The sequence below is a fragment of the Anas acuta genome, chromosome 3 (assembly GCF_963932015.1).
Source record: "Anas acuta chromosome 3, bAnaAcu1.1, whole genome shotgun sequence".
Taxonomy (NCBI): domain Eukaryota; kingdom Metazoa; phylum Chordata; class Aves; order Anseriformes; family Anatidae; genus Anas; species Anas acuta.
The window spans coordinates 85471859-85490775 of NC_088981.1; the positions used below are offsets into that span (position 1 = coordinate 85471859).

At 39.6% G+C, this 18917-nt stretch overlaps 1 protein-coding gene across 4 annotated transcripts in view; it reads right to left on the minus strand.

Moving 5' to 3' along the window:
- Positions 1-17370, minus strand: part of SENP6 (SUMO specific peptidase 6) — a 92209-nt gene extending 74839 nt beyond the window's left edge. The window contains exon 1 of one of the 4 annotated variants that reach the window (XM_068678142.1): positions 17138-17370. In XM_068678142.1, coding sequence (XP_068534243.1) covers positions 17138-17192 — 55 coding nt within the window. In that variant the 5' untranslated portion in view covers positions 17193-17370. Of the gene's footprint in view, positions 1-5540; positions 5736-17137 lie in introns of those variants that run through there. The other 3 variants (XM_068678143.1, XM_068678144.1, XM_068678146.1) reach the window with 3 other exon arrangements.
- Between the last annotated feature and the right edge of the window lie 1547 nt (positions 17371-18917).

The following is an 18917-nucleotide window of genomic DNA, read 5'->3' on the forward strand; positions in this document are numbered from 1 at the left end:
ATTTCACAAAGTCTCTATCTATTTACTTGTGAGGTATCTATTCATCAAACAAAAGGGTTCAAAAGTGTTAGTAGGAACAGAAGAAACAAATTGATGATGGCTAAAAAAACCACCCAAGCACCACACATTCTTATAAAGCATTCCTTAAAAGTGACAAGTTGAGTTTGGCTATTAGTCTCACTTTACAGGACCTGCTACAACACAAAGCACCTTGACATCCCTCAGTTATCTCAATTATAGACACAGTTAAAACTCTACAGAAGAGGTGAAGGCTGATACTGCGCTGAAATGTATGCACAGTCTTTCAGAAACAATAGCAATAAAAGCCAAAGTAGTTGTTTAGATCATTTCAGTAAATAATCCATTATGTGTTTTTATCTCTGTACATAAAACAAGCAGCAAAATACTAAAATATCCAAATAGGCTCATTATAGAAGTATTTGTGCAAGCAAGACATTTGCAAAATGCTGACTTATCTTTGCTAGCAAGCCATATATTGATGCTATTATTTATGTTATTACTATTATTTTTATCCTTACACTTACATCAAGAAGAGTGTAAGGATCTATTTTAGGAAGATTGCCAAGTTCCTGGTTTGGGTTTGGTGTTTTTTTGCCACTAAAAGACAGCAGAATTTCCTTCCAAATCCAACTGCCATAAAGTAACAGATGAGGCCTGCTGTACAACACAATTACTTACACCCAAAACTTCTATGTCCCACTTAGTGCAAAACTATTATAGCAGCAGCTACCAAATGATAGATGTGCTTTTAACTAAAACCCAGAAAATTGCACACAGATGCCTTCCAATTTAGAAAGCCAAGGACAAGCCTGGGCTCCTAAAATCCCATCTCATAATTAAACAGGAGATGATGTGGAAGCGGACTTGGGCACAGGCTATGTGCTACCGAATATATTACAACGTGTTTACAGAGCATTCAAAAACTAAGGTTTTTACTATCTTTCCACATGCTTTAAGAAACAGTTTCTCTTTTTATTAACATTTCATGCCATTTATTGCTTATGTTAGATTGACAAAAAACAGGGTAATATGAAGATAATTTCAATTCAATTTTTCTGAGAAACAGTTCTCAACAAGTGGGTTTAAGATCTCCCCACTCAATACCAGAAGTTAATGCCACTGTAGTGAATGAGGTGTCCTGTTCTTAAAAACGTTGGAAAGGACACTGAAACAATGGGCTGAGAAGAAAGAGACACAATGCTGTAAAAAAAATTTCAAATGGGGCTTAAGACAGGGAGACTTGAGAGAGCCATTAGAGTCACAAATTTCTCACTTTCAGGTAGAAAACTACTCTGAAGAAAAACAGAAGAAAGGAACAGGACATATCTGGATACTGATGGGGCTGAGGGAGACCAGGGGAGTCTGGTCAACAGCATAGAGAAGTTTAGCTTCTGCTAAAGACACAGAAGAAAGTGAATGATGTTCCTTCAGTTCCAAGCAAATACTTATCTCCTCTAGGTCATCAATAAACGTGTCAGAAACAGCTTCAGAGACCATTAAAACAATTAATAATTTCACTGTTAAGAGTAAAATAAATAGAAGAGGGATAGCAGGTGGAAAATTTTCAAGTATTCTTTCTAAATATATACTCCACTCTGCCCTCCTAATTTGTGTTCTTCTCATCAGATTTCACAGCAAGATAAAAGCAATGAAAAAGCAGGAAAGGCTGACCACCACTTCAAATAGCAACTCTGCATCTACACAGGATCACACACAGGGCCTGTGTTTCTGTGCTGCTCCAGAATCTCTGCCTCCTTTAAGACAATACAAAAGTCCACAGCTCTTCATTTTGTGAAGACAATCCTTTATATGTGAGCTGAATGAAAAACTATACAGTCTTCTAGAGTCCTCAGACAATTGCGAAGTTTCTTCTGCTGCTGCTAATGGGTAATCCAAATAGCTTTCTCATTTGTTATTAGGAAACCTGTAGCCAAGAAAATGGAATGAAAATTGAGCAAATTCCTGTCATGACTGCACTCAAATCTCTCAGCAGCTCTGAAGGTAGGGACTGGCAACATTCCTTAGAGAGGAGGTCCTCAAACAGAAACTTCAAAATTAGTTCCCAGTATCGCTACTGTAACCACCAGATTTTTTAAAGGGAAAAAAAAAATGAAGAAAACATGAAGGAATAAAAGGTTTCTCCTTTCTTCTGGAAAATACGGGATTTGGAATACTTTATACAGTTCATCATTTCTCTTCTCCAGTCCTAAATTAAAAGCCTCTCTATATCCGTGCAATAGATAATAGGCAATATCTCCTTGCAGCTCAATAACATCTAAAGGGGCAGAATATAACAAGAGTTCCCACAATTTTTCCACGGGAGTAACAATCAATAGTATTCTCCATTCCTACAGTAAGCATTGAACATCCCCTCCTCCTAAATCTAAATGGATTTATCTGCTTTATATTTTACATCTGACTATCAAGTAAAAAATACAAGAATTCATGCAGACAAATCTCTGTTCGATAAATTTCTCGTCCTCCAAATCAGGAAAAAAAAATCCCATGCAACAGGGCTACTCTATTCACACAAATTTCTGCACATTCTTCCTATGGCTTTGAAACTTTACTGAGGAGGAAAGTAAATTCAGAAAACAAGGAAAAGGTTTTATGAATTCCACTTGCAAGCTAGCTAAAATAACAAAAATGCAGTACTTTCCATTCTTCCAATGTTAACAGTCCCCACATCTCAAGGGAATTAAACGTGCAAGTCATGTATATTAATAGATATGATGTCTATTAACATACTAAAAACTATTACCACCCCTCCAGAAGGATAATGAATGCAGCTTTAAAGTGTCAAATATTATAGTTCTAGGAATCTTTTCCACATTTTCCATAAGACTATCTATACAACACAGCATAAAAAATGATGACACATTAGATATGTAAAACTGGCCAAAAATCTGAATGCTAGTATGAATCACACTACTGAAGAACAACATTAGCAGAAAGGCAACAGATAAATCACTCAAGGAACACCCTTCCAGAAAGACCCCTTTGTTTTTATTGGAGAATAATGAAAATATTAAAAGAAAACACTTGAACAATAGAATAATATTCTATTTCTTTATGTTAATGTTTAATGCACTGAACGAGAAAAAAACAGCACCTTAGTGGACATTTGTAATCAAAACCAAAATTGCTATCTTATTTTGCAAGCAATTAATTTCATTCAAGTGCATTGTTTATCTCAAGTCTGACTGATAGTCAATGTAAGCATGAAGCACCAGAATTTTCCATGCGCATATATACACACAGAGGTACATATTTAAACAGAGCAGTTTCTGTTAGATTGAGCTCAATTACAGTGACAGACATAACACGCATTTGGTACCAATTCATTTGTTTTGAGCATTAATGGCAGGGATGAACAGAAGAATTCTCAGTTCTCCCTCTTCACTCTATCAACCTTTACTCTAACACTTCTGAAAACGCCAAGCAAACAACTGTTAGTTGCTGCTTACATAGACTCCAATTGAGTCTGTGAAATATATAGACTCAGATTAGGCAGAGATTTAATTCTAGGCTCAGATTCTAATCATCACCTTGCAGTTGAGTTGCTAAATTCCCTACGCCATGCCCATTTTTTTCTGGTTTTGTCCACGTTGTACTTGTTTCACAAAACCTCGAACTCTTATGCTTGTCTGAAGTCCAACCTTTGAATGAATAATGTTTGTTCAAACATACTGTCATACATTTCCAGATTTAAAACTGCTAGATAATCCACACAGATGCCTTGTATGCCTTTTTCCTATGAAGTCAACACACCCTAATAAGAGGAAACCTCTCAGGTAACATTTGAAGCACTTCTTTTTCCTTTGCTTCAAGTCAGTACAAAGTTTACCTGTTCTTACTAGACCTGTTACAGTATCATCATCCCATTTGGACTTGGTCCACCCTCGTAAATTTTCATCACCACTGTCCATGTTAGGTTTTCGTCACAGAAGATTCCTAACACATACATGCGAGCATGCTTGCACACTCTTAGGGTTTGCATCCCATCTCATCATTAGTCCTAAAATTAACATGTCCCCGAATAAAGAGGAAACACAAACCCGACTGATTACTCTGCCCATCAGCCATGGAATACTGAAACTTCCAAGGGGGATGCTATCCAGTGTCATGTTGATACTGCTGTTGAAACGGAATCTCAAAAATAAAAAATGGGGGTGCTGCACATGAAACTTATCTATTGTTAGCCACCTGTCTAACCAGCATGCAGTCAAGGTGCACAGAGAAGACAGTGACTAAACACCATCCTGGCACTCCAAGCAGTACAAGCAAACCTCACTGTATTCTGTAGAGAAAGTTCAGGAAAAAAAATGGGTGTCCACAATGGAGAGTCCTCCTTTCACCACCAAACACCTTAAAGGTAGAAGGGAGGTAACGTGACAGCAATTATTAACCAGAAGGCATTTCTGAACATCAGTACTTCAGATTACTTATTCAAAGCAGCAAATAGTATTTTGTTCACTATTATGCACTATTTCTGCTCCAGAACCTCTAGTAACAAGAAACAAAACCCAACATCCCGCAGGAAGATCTGCAAGAGGTAGTACCTACAGTATACAGATCATACAAAATCACCATTGCTAAGCTTACACCTGACTTGAAAAACTCCACTCACGAAGAACAAATTAATGTATTTTTTTCCTATCATTGTGATAAGAATTTAGCACCTATGGGCCCATGTTAACACGGTATGTGGTTATAGCAATTTTGCAAGACTACAATAGCAGATGATTTTTTCACGGGTTAAACTGCAAAGAATCAACAGTTAAATACATTCGAAATTCAGTGTACTTTCTGCATTATAATTAAGAGGTTTACAGAGAAAAAAAATACACTGCAAGAAAAATACTCAAGGCTTTATAAACGCTAAAGGTTCCTTTTAGTTACAGCTGATAGATTCATCATCTAATTCTACAAATTACAGCCAAATGTAAGCACCAAACGCCCCCCCCCTCCCCAAATGAACCTCAGTGCCAAGCCTTCAAAGTAGCATTTTAGAAGCAGCCCGGCCTCATTTCACGGTGAGGGGTGAAAGGTAGGGCCTAGGCCGGGGCCTGGGCGCCGAGCAGGGGCAGGACGAGCCCCGCTTCCCCCTCGCCCTGCGGCTGCCAGCCCAGCGCCCCTGGGCGCGGAGCCCCCCCCCGCGCTGCGCCAAGCCCCGGCTGCTCTGGGCGCTCTGCCCCTGCGAACAAAACACGGCGCTGCCCCGGCCTCGGGAAATGAAAGAAAAGGAGAAAAAGCACAAGGGATCGGCTCGCCCTCGCTAAGCCCTCCCTCCGAAGCAGGTCTCTTTTCACCAAATGGAGCCAGCCCTGGCGGCACCCTCCCTTCCCCCACGCCACCGGGGCACCTCTCATTGTCGTCGGCCCCCAACGGGGACCCGATGCACGCACAGCCACACACGCACCCGCCTGCCCCCGGCCCCCAGCCCGCTCCGCGCCCCTCGCCGCTCGCCAGAAGCGCAACGCGGGCCGCGTTTCCCCCCGGGGGAGCCGTGCACGCACCTTCCAGAAACAAGCTGTCTCTGCAGCCGCCGCCGCCGCCGCCACCGGCCATCTTCCTGCTGCCGAGCCTCGCTGCCTCACTCCATCGCCCAGCGAGGCGGCGGGGCCTGGCCCTTCCCCCGGCCTGCGCGCTCCGCCGCCCACCCCCACTGCGGAAGGCTGCCCGACCCGCAGCGCCGGCAGCGGCAGCAGCAGCAGCGCCGAGGCCCGGCCCTCTCCGCTCCCTCTCCCGCTCCCCGTCGGCCCGGGCCCCGCTGCCTTCCGGCCCCCGCGCAGCGGCAGCAGCGGCAGCAGCCGGCGGCGGCAGCGCGCCCGCCCCGCTCCGCCCGCCCCCTGGCCGCCCGCCGCAGCCCCCCGCGCGGTCGCCGGCCGGGCCTGGCCCTGCGGCCGCCGCCGGAGCCCGCTGGGGGAGACGGGCCCGGCCGGGGCTCCGCCGGAGCCGCCTCCGAGCCGAGGGGGAGGCAGAGGGAAGGCTGCGCTCGCTGCCGCCCCTCTCTCTCCCCCATGAACGGGGCCTCGGCGGCGCTGCCCTGCCGGGCGCCCCCCCGGCTCCCCCGGGCCGGGCTCGGGCCCCCAGACGCTAAAATGGCCGCAGCGGCGCTGCGCCCTGCACGGCCGGGGCTCGGCCGCTCCCCCCTCGCTCGGGGCTGGAGGTGAGGAGGCGGCCGGGGCCGCGCACAATGAATGAACTCGGCGGCGGGGCCGGACGGGGCCCGCGGCTCTGCCCCTCGCGGGAGGCCGCCGAGGGCCGAGCAAGGCTGGCGAGTCCTCGCCTTACGTGCGGCCCGAGAGGGGTGTCTGCAAGCGCACGACGCGGATCCCGCAAAAAAACACGGCGCTGCCAAGGCGACTGCACAGAAACTGCAAGTCATGGCCTCCACTGTGTGTCATTTTTAAAAGAAAAAAAAAAAAAAAAGAAACAACTCCTTCGTCTAGCAAGCAGGGTTTTGTATTTTAAATGGCCTGCCCGTGAAGCCAAAGCACCAAAACATCTTTTAAAAACCGGAGGGTAAATTCTGACAGTCAGGAATTGGCAAAGCTAGAGATGGCTTTCTTGGACAGATGCCTTCATCTGACACTAGTAATGCTACTTTAATCGTAGAAATGAAGAATTCATGTCTGATTTAAAGTACCTAGTTTTAAAATGACTTCTCTCTGAAAAGCAAGCTCCCAAAACTAAGAAAACTCAAGACTTCACACACTTAAGTCCTAAAATAGGTTAATTTCAAGTATATGATGCATACGAAGACTAAAAGCTAGATACAGGAAAACTCTGCAAGTTTCCTAAATTCATTAATTTAATTCCCAGATTTACTGACACCAACCACATTCAAAAGCCAGTATGTTTACAAACACTTAAGAGAGAGAGTGCTTAGTTTGCACACCAGCAAGAGGTGCAGAAAAGGAAGACACAAAAGATGTCAGTGCTCCCCCAGCGCTATATAGCATCACCAGAGCTAATGAGCAATTAGAAAAAAGCTCCAAAAGCTGGATCAGTGCTGCATAACTTACACTTCTCTGTAGAAAAAAGAAAGACTTTTTCTGAAGGAGGAATCACAAAATATTCTCCTTTCATTAGTAATAAAATTAAACAGGAATCAATTAGGAAAATTCAGTGCAAGCTAATTATGCAGAAACCAGAAGACCATATGTGCTTAATAGAAACCTAACATTAAAAGACCAAAAAGAAAAAAAGAGAGAAACAACAGAAGAAAGGAAATTTAGAATCTAATTTTATAAAAATACCCTATCATGTCTCAAAAGGGTATCGTCTGGACAGAGGGTTGGTTTATGGTGGAGTCACAACATTAAGTCTGCAAAAACAATTCCTATTTTCAGCTGAGACAGAAAGGTTCAGGTCTACCTAATTCTTCACAGATTTTTAAAAGCTAGGGATTCTGATTTATTGGAATAAATGTATAATGAAGTTTTGTGCTTTTGTTGGTCAAGTTACGGTACCAAATGCAGCTTCATAGTTTCGTATTTAGTGAGCTCAAGCACAGTATAGATAAAACACCTTAAAAAGTATAAATAGCAACGGAAGAAGTTACAAATACTCATCTGTGTGCAGCCTTCATTTTAGACTTTTTTGATTGATAACATCTACTTAATTATTATTTTTTTTAATGGAGAAGAGCTGCCCCCAAATTATATCTCACCACTATGTTTTTGTTTTTTTCCCATTATTTTAAAACTGTTGAAGGATGCAAATGGCTAGTATGTAGTGAAATCTTTTTTCATAAAGCTTTTATTCATAGTCCACTCTCAGCCTTATAAGTTTGTTTTTGTTTGTTTGTTTGTTTGCTAAGTATTTGTGAAGGAGTCCAATACTGCTGAGTCAAGTCTCTTCAGCATCCTCCTAGCTTTGCTTAAAACCAGAGGATTTTGTCCACGTATAAGACATAAATTTATCATTATTGATAAAATTAGCATTCCTATCCCTGCTGGACAAAATCATATAGAATTTACTGCATTTTCTTTCTCTTCTAAGTCCAAATGCTAATTGTCTTCACTCAGGAAGAACCCAGGAATAAAATACAGCAGTTTGTTACTTCCTGGCCTTTAGCAGCCACTAGAAGTTGACCACTTCCATTATGGGTAGGTGTGGTTTGATGACAATCCCAGGACCCAATCAAGATCCTAAATTTACAAACATATATTGCTATTGTCACAGCACTGCATAGAGTGAAAAGCTTACTTACTTAATTAGGTGATTATCAGTTTTTACTTCACCTTAACAAATTCCACTTTTCCTTCTCTTCCCACAAAGAAAAGCTTGTTGTTAATAAATATTTAGATTATTTAGATGAATTAGATGATTTAGTACTGAAGTGACAAATACATCTTTTTTCTTTGTATTTCTGATGCCTTCCAATTATTTCTTTTCTTTCTGTGTTTTTCAGGTTAGCCAACAAAATGGGTGGCTACTGCATAGAAACTGTTTCCTTACTTAAGGAATAAAATAGAATTGGGATTACAATTTCACACCTTCTGCAGTTGTGGCATTATACATTACTATTTTTTTTTTTTTACTGCTACATAAATCACAGGGAATTTATTGGTACCTTGAATCAAACCTTTTGTAATTTACAACCCATGAACCCGTTCTACAGACTACAATCTGACTTAACAGTAACATCTTTTAGAAAATAATTATTATGGACTGAATTATTTGTCATTGTTTTCCACTGCTGTTCTTAGAACTATTCCTTGAATGTATTACAAATGCACAATCTATGCTATTTTAAAAATAAAAGCTTTTCTTTTGTCCTTTTAACCTGATGCCTGTTTCTCCTCTGCATTTTTAAAGCAAAATCAAATATATTTTTTGTGCTTACTTTGTCTTGTTCTTGCTGTTAAATTTACTGTTTCACGTTTAGTTTTTGTTGTTGGATTTTTTTGGTCTTGCCTTTTTTTTTTTTTTAAACCAGGTATTATTTCAGGACAGCTTGCATACCATAGTAAACTCTTCCAGAATATTCCCAAATGGAAGAATACCACTTGTCTATGTGCTAGGATTTACAACAATGCATCCAGATTTGAAATATTTTTGTTAAATTTTTGTGTCAAAAGATAGTTTGCTGAGTAAATAGTAAACAAGTATAGACTGCTAAACATCATCAGGACTTAGACTAAAACATTCTTTTAATTCTTTCCTTGAAGGAGCCAAAGGAAAGTTTTTAAATCTGACTTGCCTACCTCAAAACACGACATCGTGTTGTTGGAGAATAACCATAACGAACAAGAATCTATTAAACTTTCTGTTACTGTCATAAACATTTTGAAAATAAAAATCCTGTTATTCATTGCTGTGGTTGCTGCTTAAATGTCTGCTGCACTGTTTTAGTCATTACTACATTACAAAGAGAAACAGTTTTGCCTTAAATCTGTAAGTTCTCTTGTTGGACAACGAGATCAAGCAACTGTATTGGACTAAAAAGCCATGACTCATTAAGCATCAAAGTGAGAGCTGTAGACCTGAAAGACTGATGGAGAGAAATGTACAACATCATTAGCCACAACACAGCATCAGAGAGTACTTTAGGAAGTAGTATTTCTTTCTGTAGGGTCTGGGCTCTGAAAGGCCCTTTTTTCTGGAAAAAAAGAAGAAAATAGAATTTGGTGCACAGCCCAGAACCACTGTAACAGAGACCGGGAAACAGTACCTCTCCTAAGTATAAGAATTATAATAGTAATCATGAAAAGAAATTTATAAAAGAGAATGATGTAAAACTCATACGTGGAGTCATACAAAAGAAGAAATGATCATTTATAACTCAAATGTAAAACATCCTATCTGAAAATGTGGAATAATTTTCTATATTTTAATTTATTCCTTAGTAATTACATACTGTAATTATTTTATTGCACATTTTCAGGCAAGGATTGATCGTTGACCAAGCAAAAGAAGCTTCAGAAGATCGTTAAGAAACAAGACTGTTGGTAATAGTTTTGTAAATGTTAAAAAAGGAACACATAAAAGGCTGAAGAAAATTTAACAGTTCTGAGACATTTAGAATATATTTTCTTATATATTCAAAATGTCTGTATAAAAGATACCTCAGTATATTTTGACTCACTTTATCATATTTGCTAAGTTTCCTTAAGTAACTCCACTGTTAACCTGAAATAATATTTCCCCCTTCTCCGGCATTTTTATTGTGGTATTATAATGGCAATGTTTTTGCATACAAACTGATCAAATATATTTATTGGTTACAACCCAAACTTTATCAGTAGGCAACATTATAAGTCTGTTCTTGTCTGTCTTTGAGCAGAACTCTTTCATGATTTTACTACAGGAACAGAAGTTCTAACTGATTTAAAGGAAGCAAAATATAAAACATTGCATTTGTCAACATAAGTAGTATGGCATAACCACAATAGCCTTTCATCTGAGAACAAAAAGAAGATAATGAATGCATCCACAGCATGAAATATTAAAATCAAAGACTATGTAATCAGGGAAACAAAATTATAGAAAAATTTACCATAATAAAAATAAAAGCTCAGACTCAAACTGTTACTGAAGACACTTCAGGCATGCAAAAATATCCCACATACAAAACATATTATGCATATATGCACAGTGTCAGATCCTGTCTCCTGCTTTTCAAATCAATGCATAATATGCCTATGTCAACTTGGAATGTCTTTTTAAACATATTTAATAAATATTTAAACTCGGTTCATATTAAGTTACACAGAAGTCACTCTCACAATCACACATAGAAAGAAGAGTTCTTAATTGCCAGATAGAAAACAGAGCTTGTAGATGCTCTATTTTCGTAATGGTCTCACACCCATCAGGAAAGGAAACTGATTTGTAGCTGAAATCCTTGGAGATGCTTTGTAAATAATCATTAGCCTCCAGATCTTCATGCCAGTAGAACTATCCAATTTAAACCAATGTGTATAATAAACAGAAAACATCTAATCAAAATTGTTTGAGCAAGGTCACGCATTTTGGAGTAGGATCACCTTTCCTCTGCCTATCTGTTTCATAAGATACCTACTTGTATAAAGCTTAAAGGAAAATTACTTTTCAGAGCAATTAAGGCAATCTTTCAGTACAGGTTTTATGTAGGTAATTTCTGTATGTATCTGAATTACATTTCTAAAAATAAACTACATTCAGGACACATAGACCATCAAATATTAACCTGTATACATACAAGCAGAAATACATACTGAAGTATGTGTTTGAGCGTGTAGGTATGAGTTTGTTTCTTACAGATTTCCCTCTAATCAGAAGAACCTCTAAAATTTGCTTCTCAGGTAAAAAAGGGAGAAGAGACTGGACTATGATGATGAATGTGCTTTTGTCTGCCTACTTCACTGGTTAAGTATAGTAGTGAGCTCATTCTCATCGCTGAAGTAGAACCAGTAAAAGCACATGTAAGAATAACCATACTGCAAAGAATAGAATCCACACAATAAGGATTTGAAAGATGTAAAGGGATCATTTAGTTTGTCCTCCTACATAGAGTCAAGTTGTAAAGACTTACAATGTCACCAGTATGTGCCCTTACAAATCAGTTTAAAATGGATCTTCAGTCTCCACAGATGGCATATCAGAACATTTTTCCTAGTATTAACCTAAATTATCTTTTCTACAGATAAGTTTCTTCTTCTACCTCAATTAGAGGTCACAATGCTCTTCTGAACAACTTTTATATGCTGAGAGACTGCTGTTATGTTTTTCAGTCTTTTCTACAATTCCTTCAGCCTTCCTTCACTTATTATTTTAATCTTCTCCCTGGAGTCCCTTTAACTTGCCTGCATTTTAAAGTGGGGCATTCAAAACAGGATGCAGCACTAATGTAGGTCTCTCTAAAGTCAAGTAAAGCAGAATGATTGTCTTCTGCTTCTGACATACAACAATTCCTTTTAATACATCCTAAAATACTTTGCAACAAAATTACAGTTAAATCATGGTCAATTTGTAATACAATATAATTCCCCAGCCCTTTTCTGTACTGTTGTTCCCTGGCTAGTTTGGATTAGTTCGTCTGCTTTTTCCTTTTGAAATCTATGATTTTGTACTTGCCATCACTACGTATTATCTTGCTGGTTTTAGATAATTTTCTTCATCTATCCATATCACCTTAAACTCAATCCTGTTATGGCAGGGGCTTGCAATACCTGCAGTCTGGCAGTGAAAATACAAGCAGAATTATGACTAGGACAAGCCTGCTTAGAATCAAATGCCACTCTCAGACCCACTGAAACACTAACAATGCCTTTTTTCAACCTGTTTCTTGTCAATTTTAAGACGTCACACAGGACAATGACTGAAGTCTTACTACAATCAGTATCACCTGCATTCTCTCCCTAATAAACCCATATGCCAACTACCCCACTGAAGATGGATTGAACTGTAGTTTGACATCAGAGCTTTCCAGTTATTCCTAGGAACAGGAGATTGGAATATGCAGAGATATGTAAGAAGACCTTGGTATCAGTGTACTTGAAACTCTTGCACTTCTTAGTGTTTTTCATCTTAGCCACACAAGGAGGGATGTCATTCTGGGACATTGTTTCCTCTGACAGAAGGTTGTGGATGTCCATTGCTTGAAGATGTTGCGTACATTCTTTATTGTAAGTACATCCTAGTAACATAGGCTCCCACAGCTCCATCTGTTACACATACAGTAGTTGTCAAATGATAGGATGTGCGTTTGGAAGGCTCAGGGCAAGATGAAATTTTCTCCAGAGTTGTGTGGAACTAGGCCCTGTATAATCACCGTGAAATCAGAGGTAAGACATCACCATGGAGTAGAGTCTCCGCTCTGGTGAAAAGTGTAGACAACTTTAATTGCAGTAAGCAACATGGGCCCTGAGACAGGGGAGCTTAAACAAACTGCAGTTGTCTCATGTGCTCACAGTTGTATTATACAAAGACATCTCAGTGAGATGGGATGCGCTAACTCAGTGAGTTTTGCAGTGTTTGTTAGCAAGCAGTCGGTTTATTAAGTAGCACATCACATGCTTTTTTTTTTTTTTTTTTTTTTTTTTTTTTAAGTCTTTGAAGAGTCTCCCAGTCTTTACGCTCTTTGATAAGTGACAGTGTCTGTCATTACGTATCCATCCTTGATTGATTCATTCCAGGCACCTGTCATCCTTAGTGCATTAGCTGCATGTATAAAGATGAATGAATCCAGTTGTCACTCGTGTATTGTTCATAATGGGCACCAACAGGTTACATTATTCAAGCAGTTACAAGAGGCTGCTAAAAGCAGGAGGCTAAGAGGTTGGGACACACTGGGGGCATGGAATGGCTGCTTCCATTCTGAATCCATCAGTGGAGCCCCCTTGATATGACACACCCACATGACATAAACATGTCACTAGTATTGCTGTTGGTTTTTGTCAAAAGCTACGGAAATGTTAACTGTGATGGGCATAAGTGGTGTGTGATTTGCCTCTTTTGATTGGGGAAGGAGGGAAATTAGACTGGTTTTAGTGTTCCACTAATTTTTCCTGTTAAAACTTCATGAAAATTACTCTGGTAGTTACTCATCTTCTCTGGGAGCATGAGGTCCACAGAAGTAGATAAGTAGACTGTGAACATGTAAGCATATTACTCAGTCAATTTAGCATTCAGAATAAAGATGCTGTTCATGGAATATTGTGAAGATATTTCTTTTTTGAGAGAACTCTACCATGTGTTATTAAGATTACTTAATATATGGAATTGTGTAAGATTCTGTAAAAGGCACCAAGATCACCAGCACTGTTCTCTTTATTTTTAAAGAAAATACAGATGCAGACTACAGTTTTTCAGCAGTTTGAAGATGTATGTACTTTGACTGAGGATTTACGGTTGCTAAAACAACGTGAAATTTTAGCCAACTGTTTAAATTACAGTTACCATATGAGGCCATTTAAAGTGGAGCATACCTACTATTAACATCTGTCCTATTTGCTGCCTTGTAGTATAGATGCCGAATGTATTGTTTTTCAGCACTGAAAAGTTTTAAAGTGCTGTATCAGTTTTCATCATAAAAATTCCATTCTCTGCACCACCCATAAGGATGAATGAAGACTGAAATCATTCTGTGGAAAATTCAGCAAATGAAACATAAGCTTCTTAAGAATAACTAATATAATTTAAAGAAAATTAAATCATATTCATTACCCCTAAGTAGCTTTCCAAGGGGAAAATCATCAAATGACACTTTTAGAAAAGTATTGGGAAGAAATTCAATGCTATAGAATGTTTCCTTTCTTACTGTGTGAAACTTCATTGGTCTCATACAGTTGAAGATTTGAAGAGGTCTTAGGAGAATACATATGCTATATATATATATATATTAACATATATTAAGATGACTTTATGGTTAATAACTTGTGCGATCTGATTAATATATTTATAATTTGGGGATATATGTTTTGAATTCTATTAGCGTCCTCACCATGTAATTGCAACCCACCTGCTTCAACCCACCCCAAATGGACTCACCTTGTTTTCAGACTCTCTTTATCCATTCCTGTCTCACTTCTCCCAGTGGTTCCTGCACTAAAAGCAATCCTTCAACTTCTGTCATTGCTCAAGTTCTTCTCTTCCCTCAGTCTTCCCTAATGTCTTTTTATTCAGTTTCTGTTTTCAGCTTCTTTCCTCCTACCAAAATCAGTACCGAAATCCCTCCCATGCTTCCAACAGAGAATTCTCCAACCCTTTCCCTCCACAATTGCTACCCCATTCCTGCCTTTTGTTATGACTCCCTCCCACTGCTGGTTCCTCTATATTAGCTTTTATTGAATAAGGCTCATGGATACTAACTGAGGATAGCAATAGCTGAATTTTAGCTAGATGAATAAAAAGAAAATCTAGTTGCTATTTGTTGAGCATATTTTCTTCAGTACTGTAATTCAGTTTGGTAATGAAACAATCTCCCCTTTTTCTATTAGCTAACACAAGTAATTTTGTTTTTAAACGTGTTGCACACAGACATGTAAGACTGGAACAGGAATCCAACAAATTTCATATTCAGTGCAAAGAACCTCAACAAAAACATAATTAATGCAACACAATGTTTGAGATTTTAAGCCAACAAAAGCCAGACCATTTAGAGCTAAGGTTCCCATAGCAACCTTACTCTATCTCCTCCTGTGTCTGTGTGATAGGGTCTTTTTTTACATGACCACATATTGCTAGAGAATGTGCTGTATTATGCCATAAATAGAACATCAGTTTAATAGGTAAGTGAACTACACAAGGACTTAGAAAATTGTCTACATATCTTCAAAGGAAATTAAATCAGTGTGGCTTGCAGAGGTACTGTACGTATATAAACACTAGCAGAAATTTTCATGTAAGCTTCGACACAATGTTTCAACATCATTAATATAAATGATGCCTGCAAATGGCATAACTATAAACATGCCAAAAATTCAATTATCTATTTCCCTGTATATAGATAAAATAAAGTCAAAGAATTTTTTGGTATTCCTTAAAAAAATGCCTTTCTATACATGGAGACCTTTCAATTTTAAGGGATTAGGTTTTAGAGTAGGCAACTACCTAAAAGTATATAGGAACTCAAACGAAGCAGTCAAACTTCAGGGCCACGTTAACATCGAATCTGCACTTCACATTCTCCAGCTGTGACATTTTGATGCAAAGTTGTCTGAGAGAACCTAAGAATATCTTGTTACAGGCAAAGTATAAGGCACCCAAATAAGTTTTGATCTACATGTATACCTCTGGATGCTGTTTTAGGCACTGCAGGTCAAAACAAATGGAACTCCAAGTTTCTACCAGATCCAGAGCAAGGCAGGGAAGTTGAGATCCCTTGTAAATTACCAGTAATCTTGAAGTATGTTTTTGGAATTGGAAATGTTTTGTATGACACAGATACAAAACTCTGCAAAACAGACAGCAATCCCTTAGTTTGGAAAGGATTTCAAAACAATAATAACGCAATGAAGATAACCAAGAAATATAATTGAAATACTCCTGTACTCAAATACTCAAATGAAAGAAGCATCATCTATTTCCTCAGCTGGGCTCTAACACAGATTTTCCGTATTCAGTTTCTTTGTAAACAAGCTTAAAGACCTGGTCAACGCTCTGACTGTTGTTAGCATCCAGGCAGGTGGATACTCTCAGCATTCAACCACCATTAGCTCTGAAGAAATCTGACACTCAGCAATGAGATGACCGGCAAATCCCTGAAGTATCTCCTTTCTCATAATAATATATGAACAATAACGGACAATGTGTCCAAATAGAAGTGGGTAGCAGCCTGAAATATTGAATAGTTCCCCAGAGAAATAATAACGAGGAACTATTCAACTAATATCCTTTTTCTGGCTCAAAAGGACGTTACAAAGCAGTAATCATATTGTGCTAGGCTGGATTTAACTTTGTTGGAACTAGAACATTTAATTGTAAGCCTCCACTTTAGATTGTAAAAGGTTGTTTTCACCTAAATGAAAAAGCAAATGCCTGGGATCTTAAAGGTCTTCACAAAGACCTTTCATCTAGATAGATATTTCAGTAGGCACAACAGTAAAGTAGCTCTGTCTGAACACACAGAAACAACAAATGAAAAAAAAAAAGAAAAACATAATGAAGAAAAAAAAAAGCTTTAAAGTTTAAAGAATACATGTGTGTGACCCCTGAAGTCAAGAGTACAAGGCAGAGTGCAGGCTTAAGTGGTTTTTCATACTATGAACAGGGGAACTAAGTTATCTAAATCTTCTTGTACCCAAGTAAGTAGAGCCTTGCAAATTCTTTTAACAGAGCAACAATAAGGATATTTGACCTCCTTACCCATTTGTCCTCTTGGCTGAAAAAGTCCACAACATTCCCTATAACAGGTCAATACACCTTTAACCTGTACACTACAAAGTTCACAGCTAACAGCACATAATTTTGGCACCTGAGACAGGAGTAACTGCAGCTCCTCGCTCCCAGGAGGGCACAGCCTGGGTGTGGGGCACACCACATGCTCCAGCTCACGACAGCCTCAGACAGACCCTCAACAGCTCTCTGGTGAGGGCTAATTTCACCTACAGGTAACAGTGTTATTCCTTTGCTGTTTTTTAGCCTGTGAGTGTTTAAATTTTCTTCACACACAACTACTTACGGGCTAGCAGCAGCTGCCTGGAGAAAGCAGGATCCGAAAGGGGCCAGGAGAACATCTTCCCTGCATTCCTGAGAGGAAGGAAAAGCCTCGACGTACGCGAAGAGATGAAAGCAATATCTCTGGTCCAGAAACTGCTACAGCTCTCGCTCAGCACAGGAACCTTCTAGCAGCTTTCGGGCCTCGGCAACAGCACGGACAGAGCAGGGCACCGCAGGGATTCGGCCGTTGCCCCGGACCCGCCCAACGGTCACAACGGTCAGCAGCGGCGGCCGTTGGGCGGGACCGGGGCCCGGCCACCTGCGCGCCTCAGCGCTCCCCGCGCCGCCCGCCCCGTCACGGGGCCACCTCGCTTCGTGTGGCGAGCAGAGGGGGCTTTTGTACCGCCCCCGAGACGGCTGCCTGCTGCCATGTGCCAGCCACCCCTTCCCTACCCTCACACACCCCCAAAAAAAGTGTGCGTGTAAGAAAACCCGGGGTTACAGCTAGAGTTAAACCCAGCTGTGTGCTCCTCTAAGAAAGCCATTTGCAAATCGTGTGTGCACAACCATTATTTTCAGCTAGAAAGCTCACAAACATTATATATATATATATATATATATATATATATATATATATATATATAAATTTTTTTTTTTTCCCTAGGGAATGGGTCAAGGCATTGTTACTTTACTTGAGCTGCTTGGTATGGGCTTCATAAATATCTACGTTTCCACTGTTACTCATCACATAAGATATTTGAAAGTATGATGGTCAGCATATATATATATATATATATATATATATAAATATGGTACTAGTTTTGAAACACTTAGGCTAATATATAAAAGTATATTAGGATTGCAAACAACAAATTAAATATTTCAATTTATATAAAACAGTAATAAACAAAAACTGCACCAAAGGATATCTCCACTTGCCTATAATGTGTGTTAACACGTAATAGTAACTTACCACCATGGTAAGTGCAAGGGGATAACGTTACCGTTATCATCAACATTCGCCTTTCTTGGCTCACATAGATTTTCTTGATGCTTTTATGCTTCATGTGTACTGTCTGCAGGATATGTGCAAGCCATAATGCTTTGGGAAGTGTGAGTGTACAAGATTCCCCAGAAACATTTTGGAACACTGCAAAGGCATTCCAATACAGAACTCTCCATTTTAAGAACTAACCACAATTTCTTACTATGATAAATGAACTTGGAAATTTGCAGTATACGTTTCAGACATAAAAATAGTGTGGATGCTAGAGATCCTCAACCTAGAGAAGGCTGCGGGGACACCTTGTAGTGGCCTTCCAGTACCTAAAGGGGGCCTACAGGAAAGCTGGGGAGGGACTTCACCATGGAATGTAGGGGTAGGACAAGAAGTAATGGCTTTCAACTAAAATTGGGTGTTTAGATTAGATATAGGAAGATTAGATTAGATATAAGGAAGAAATTCTTCATTCAGATGGTAGTGAGGCACTGGAACCCAATGCTGAGAGAAGCAGTGGATGTCCCATCCCTGAAGGTGTTGAAGGCTAAGTTGGATGGGTCTTTGAGCAACCTGGTCTAGTGGGAGATCTCCCTGCCCCTGGCAGGGGGTTGGAATAAGATGATCTTTAAGGCTCCTTCCATCCCAGACCATTCTGTGATTCTATGGTCTAGCATCTGTGATTGTCTGAAGCATGGCTACTGGGAAAAGATATATTTAAATCTTTATTGGAGCTTCTGGTGCAATAATTACTGTTTACAATAATACAACTTTTAAATCTTTTTTTTTTTTTTTTTTAATCATA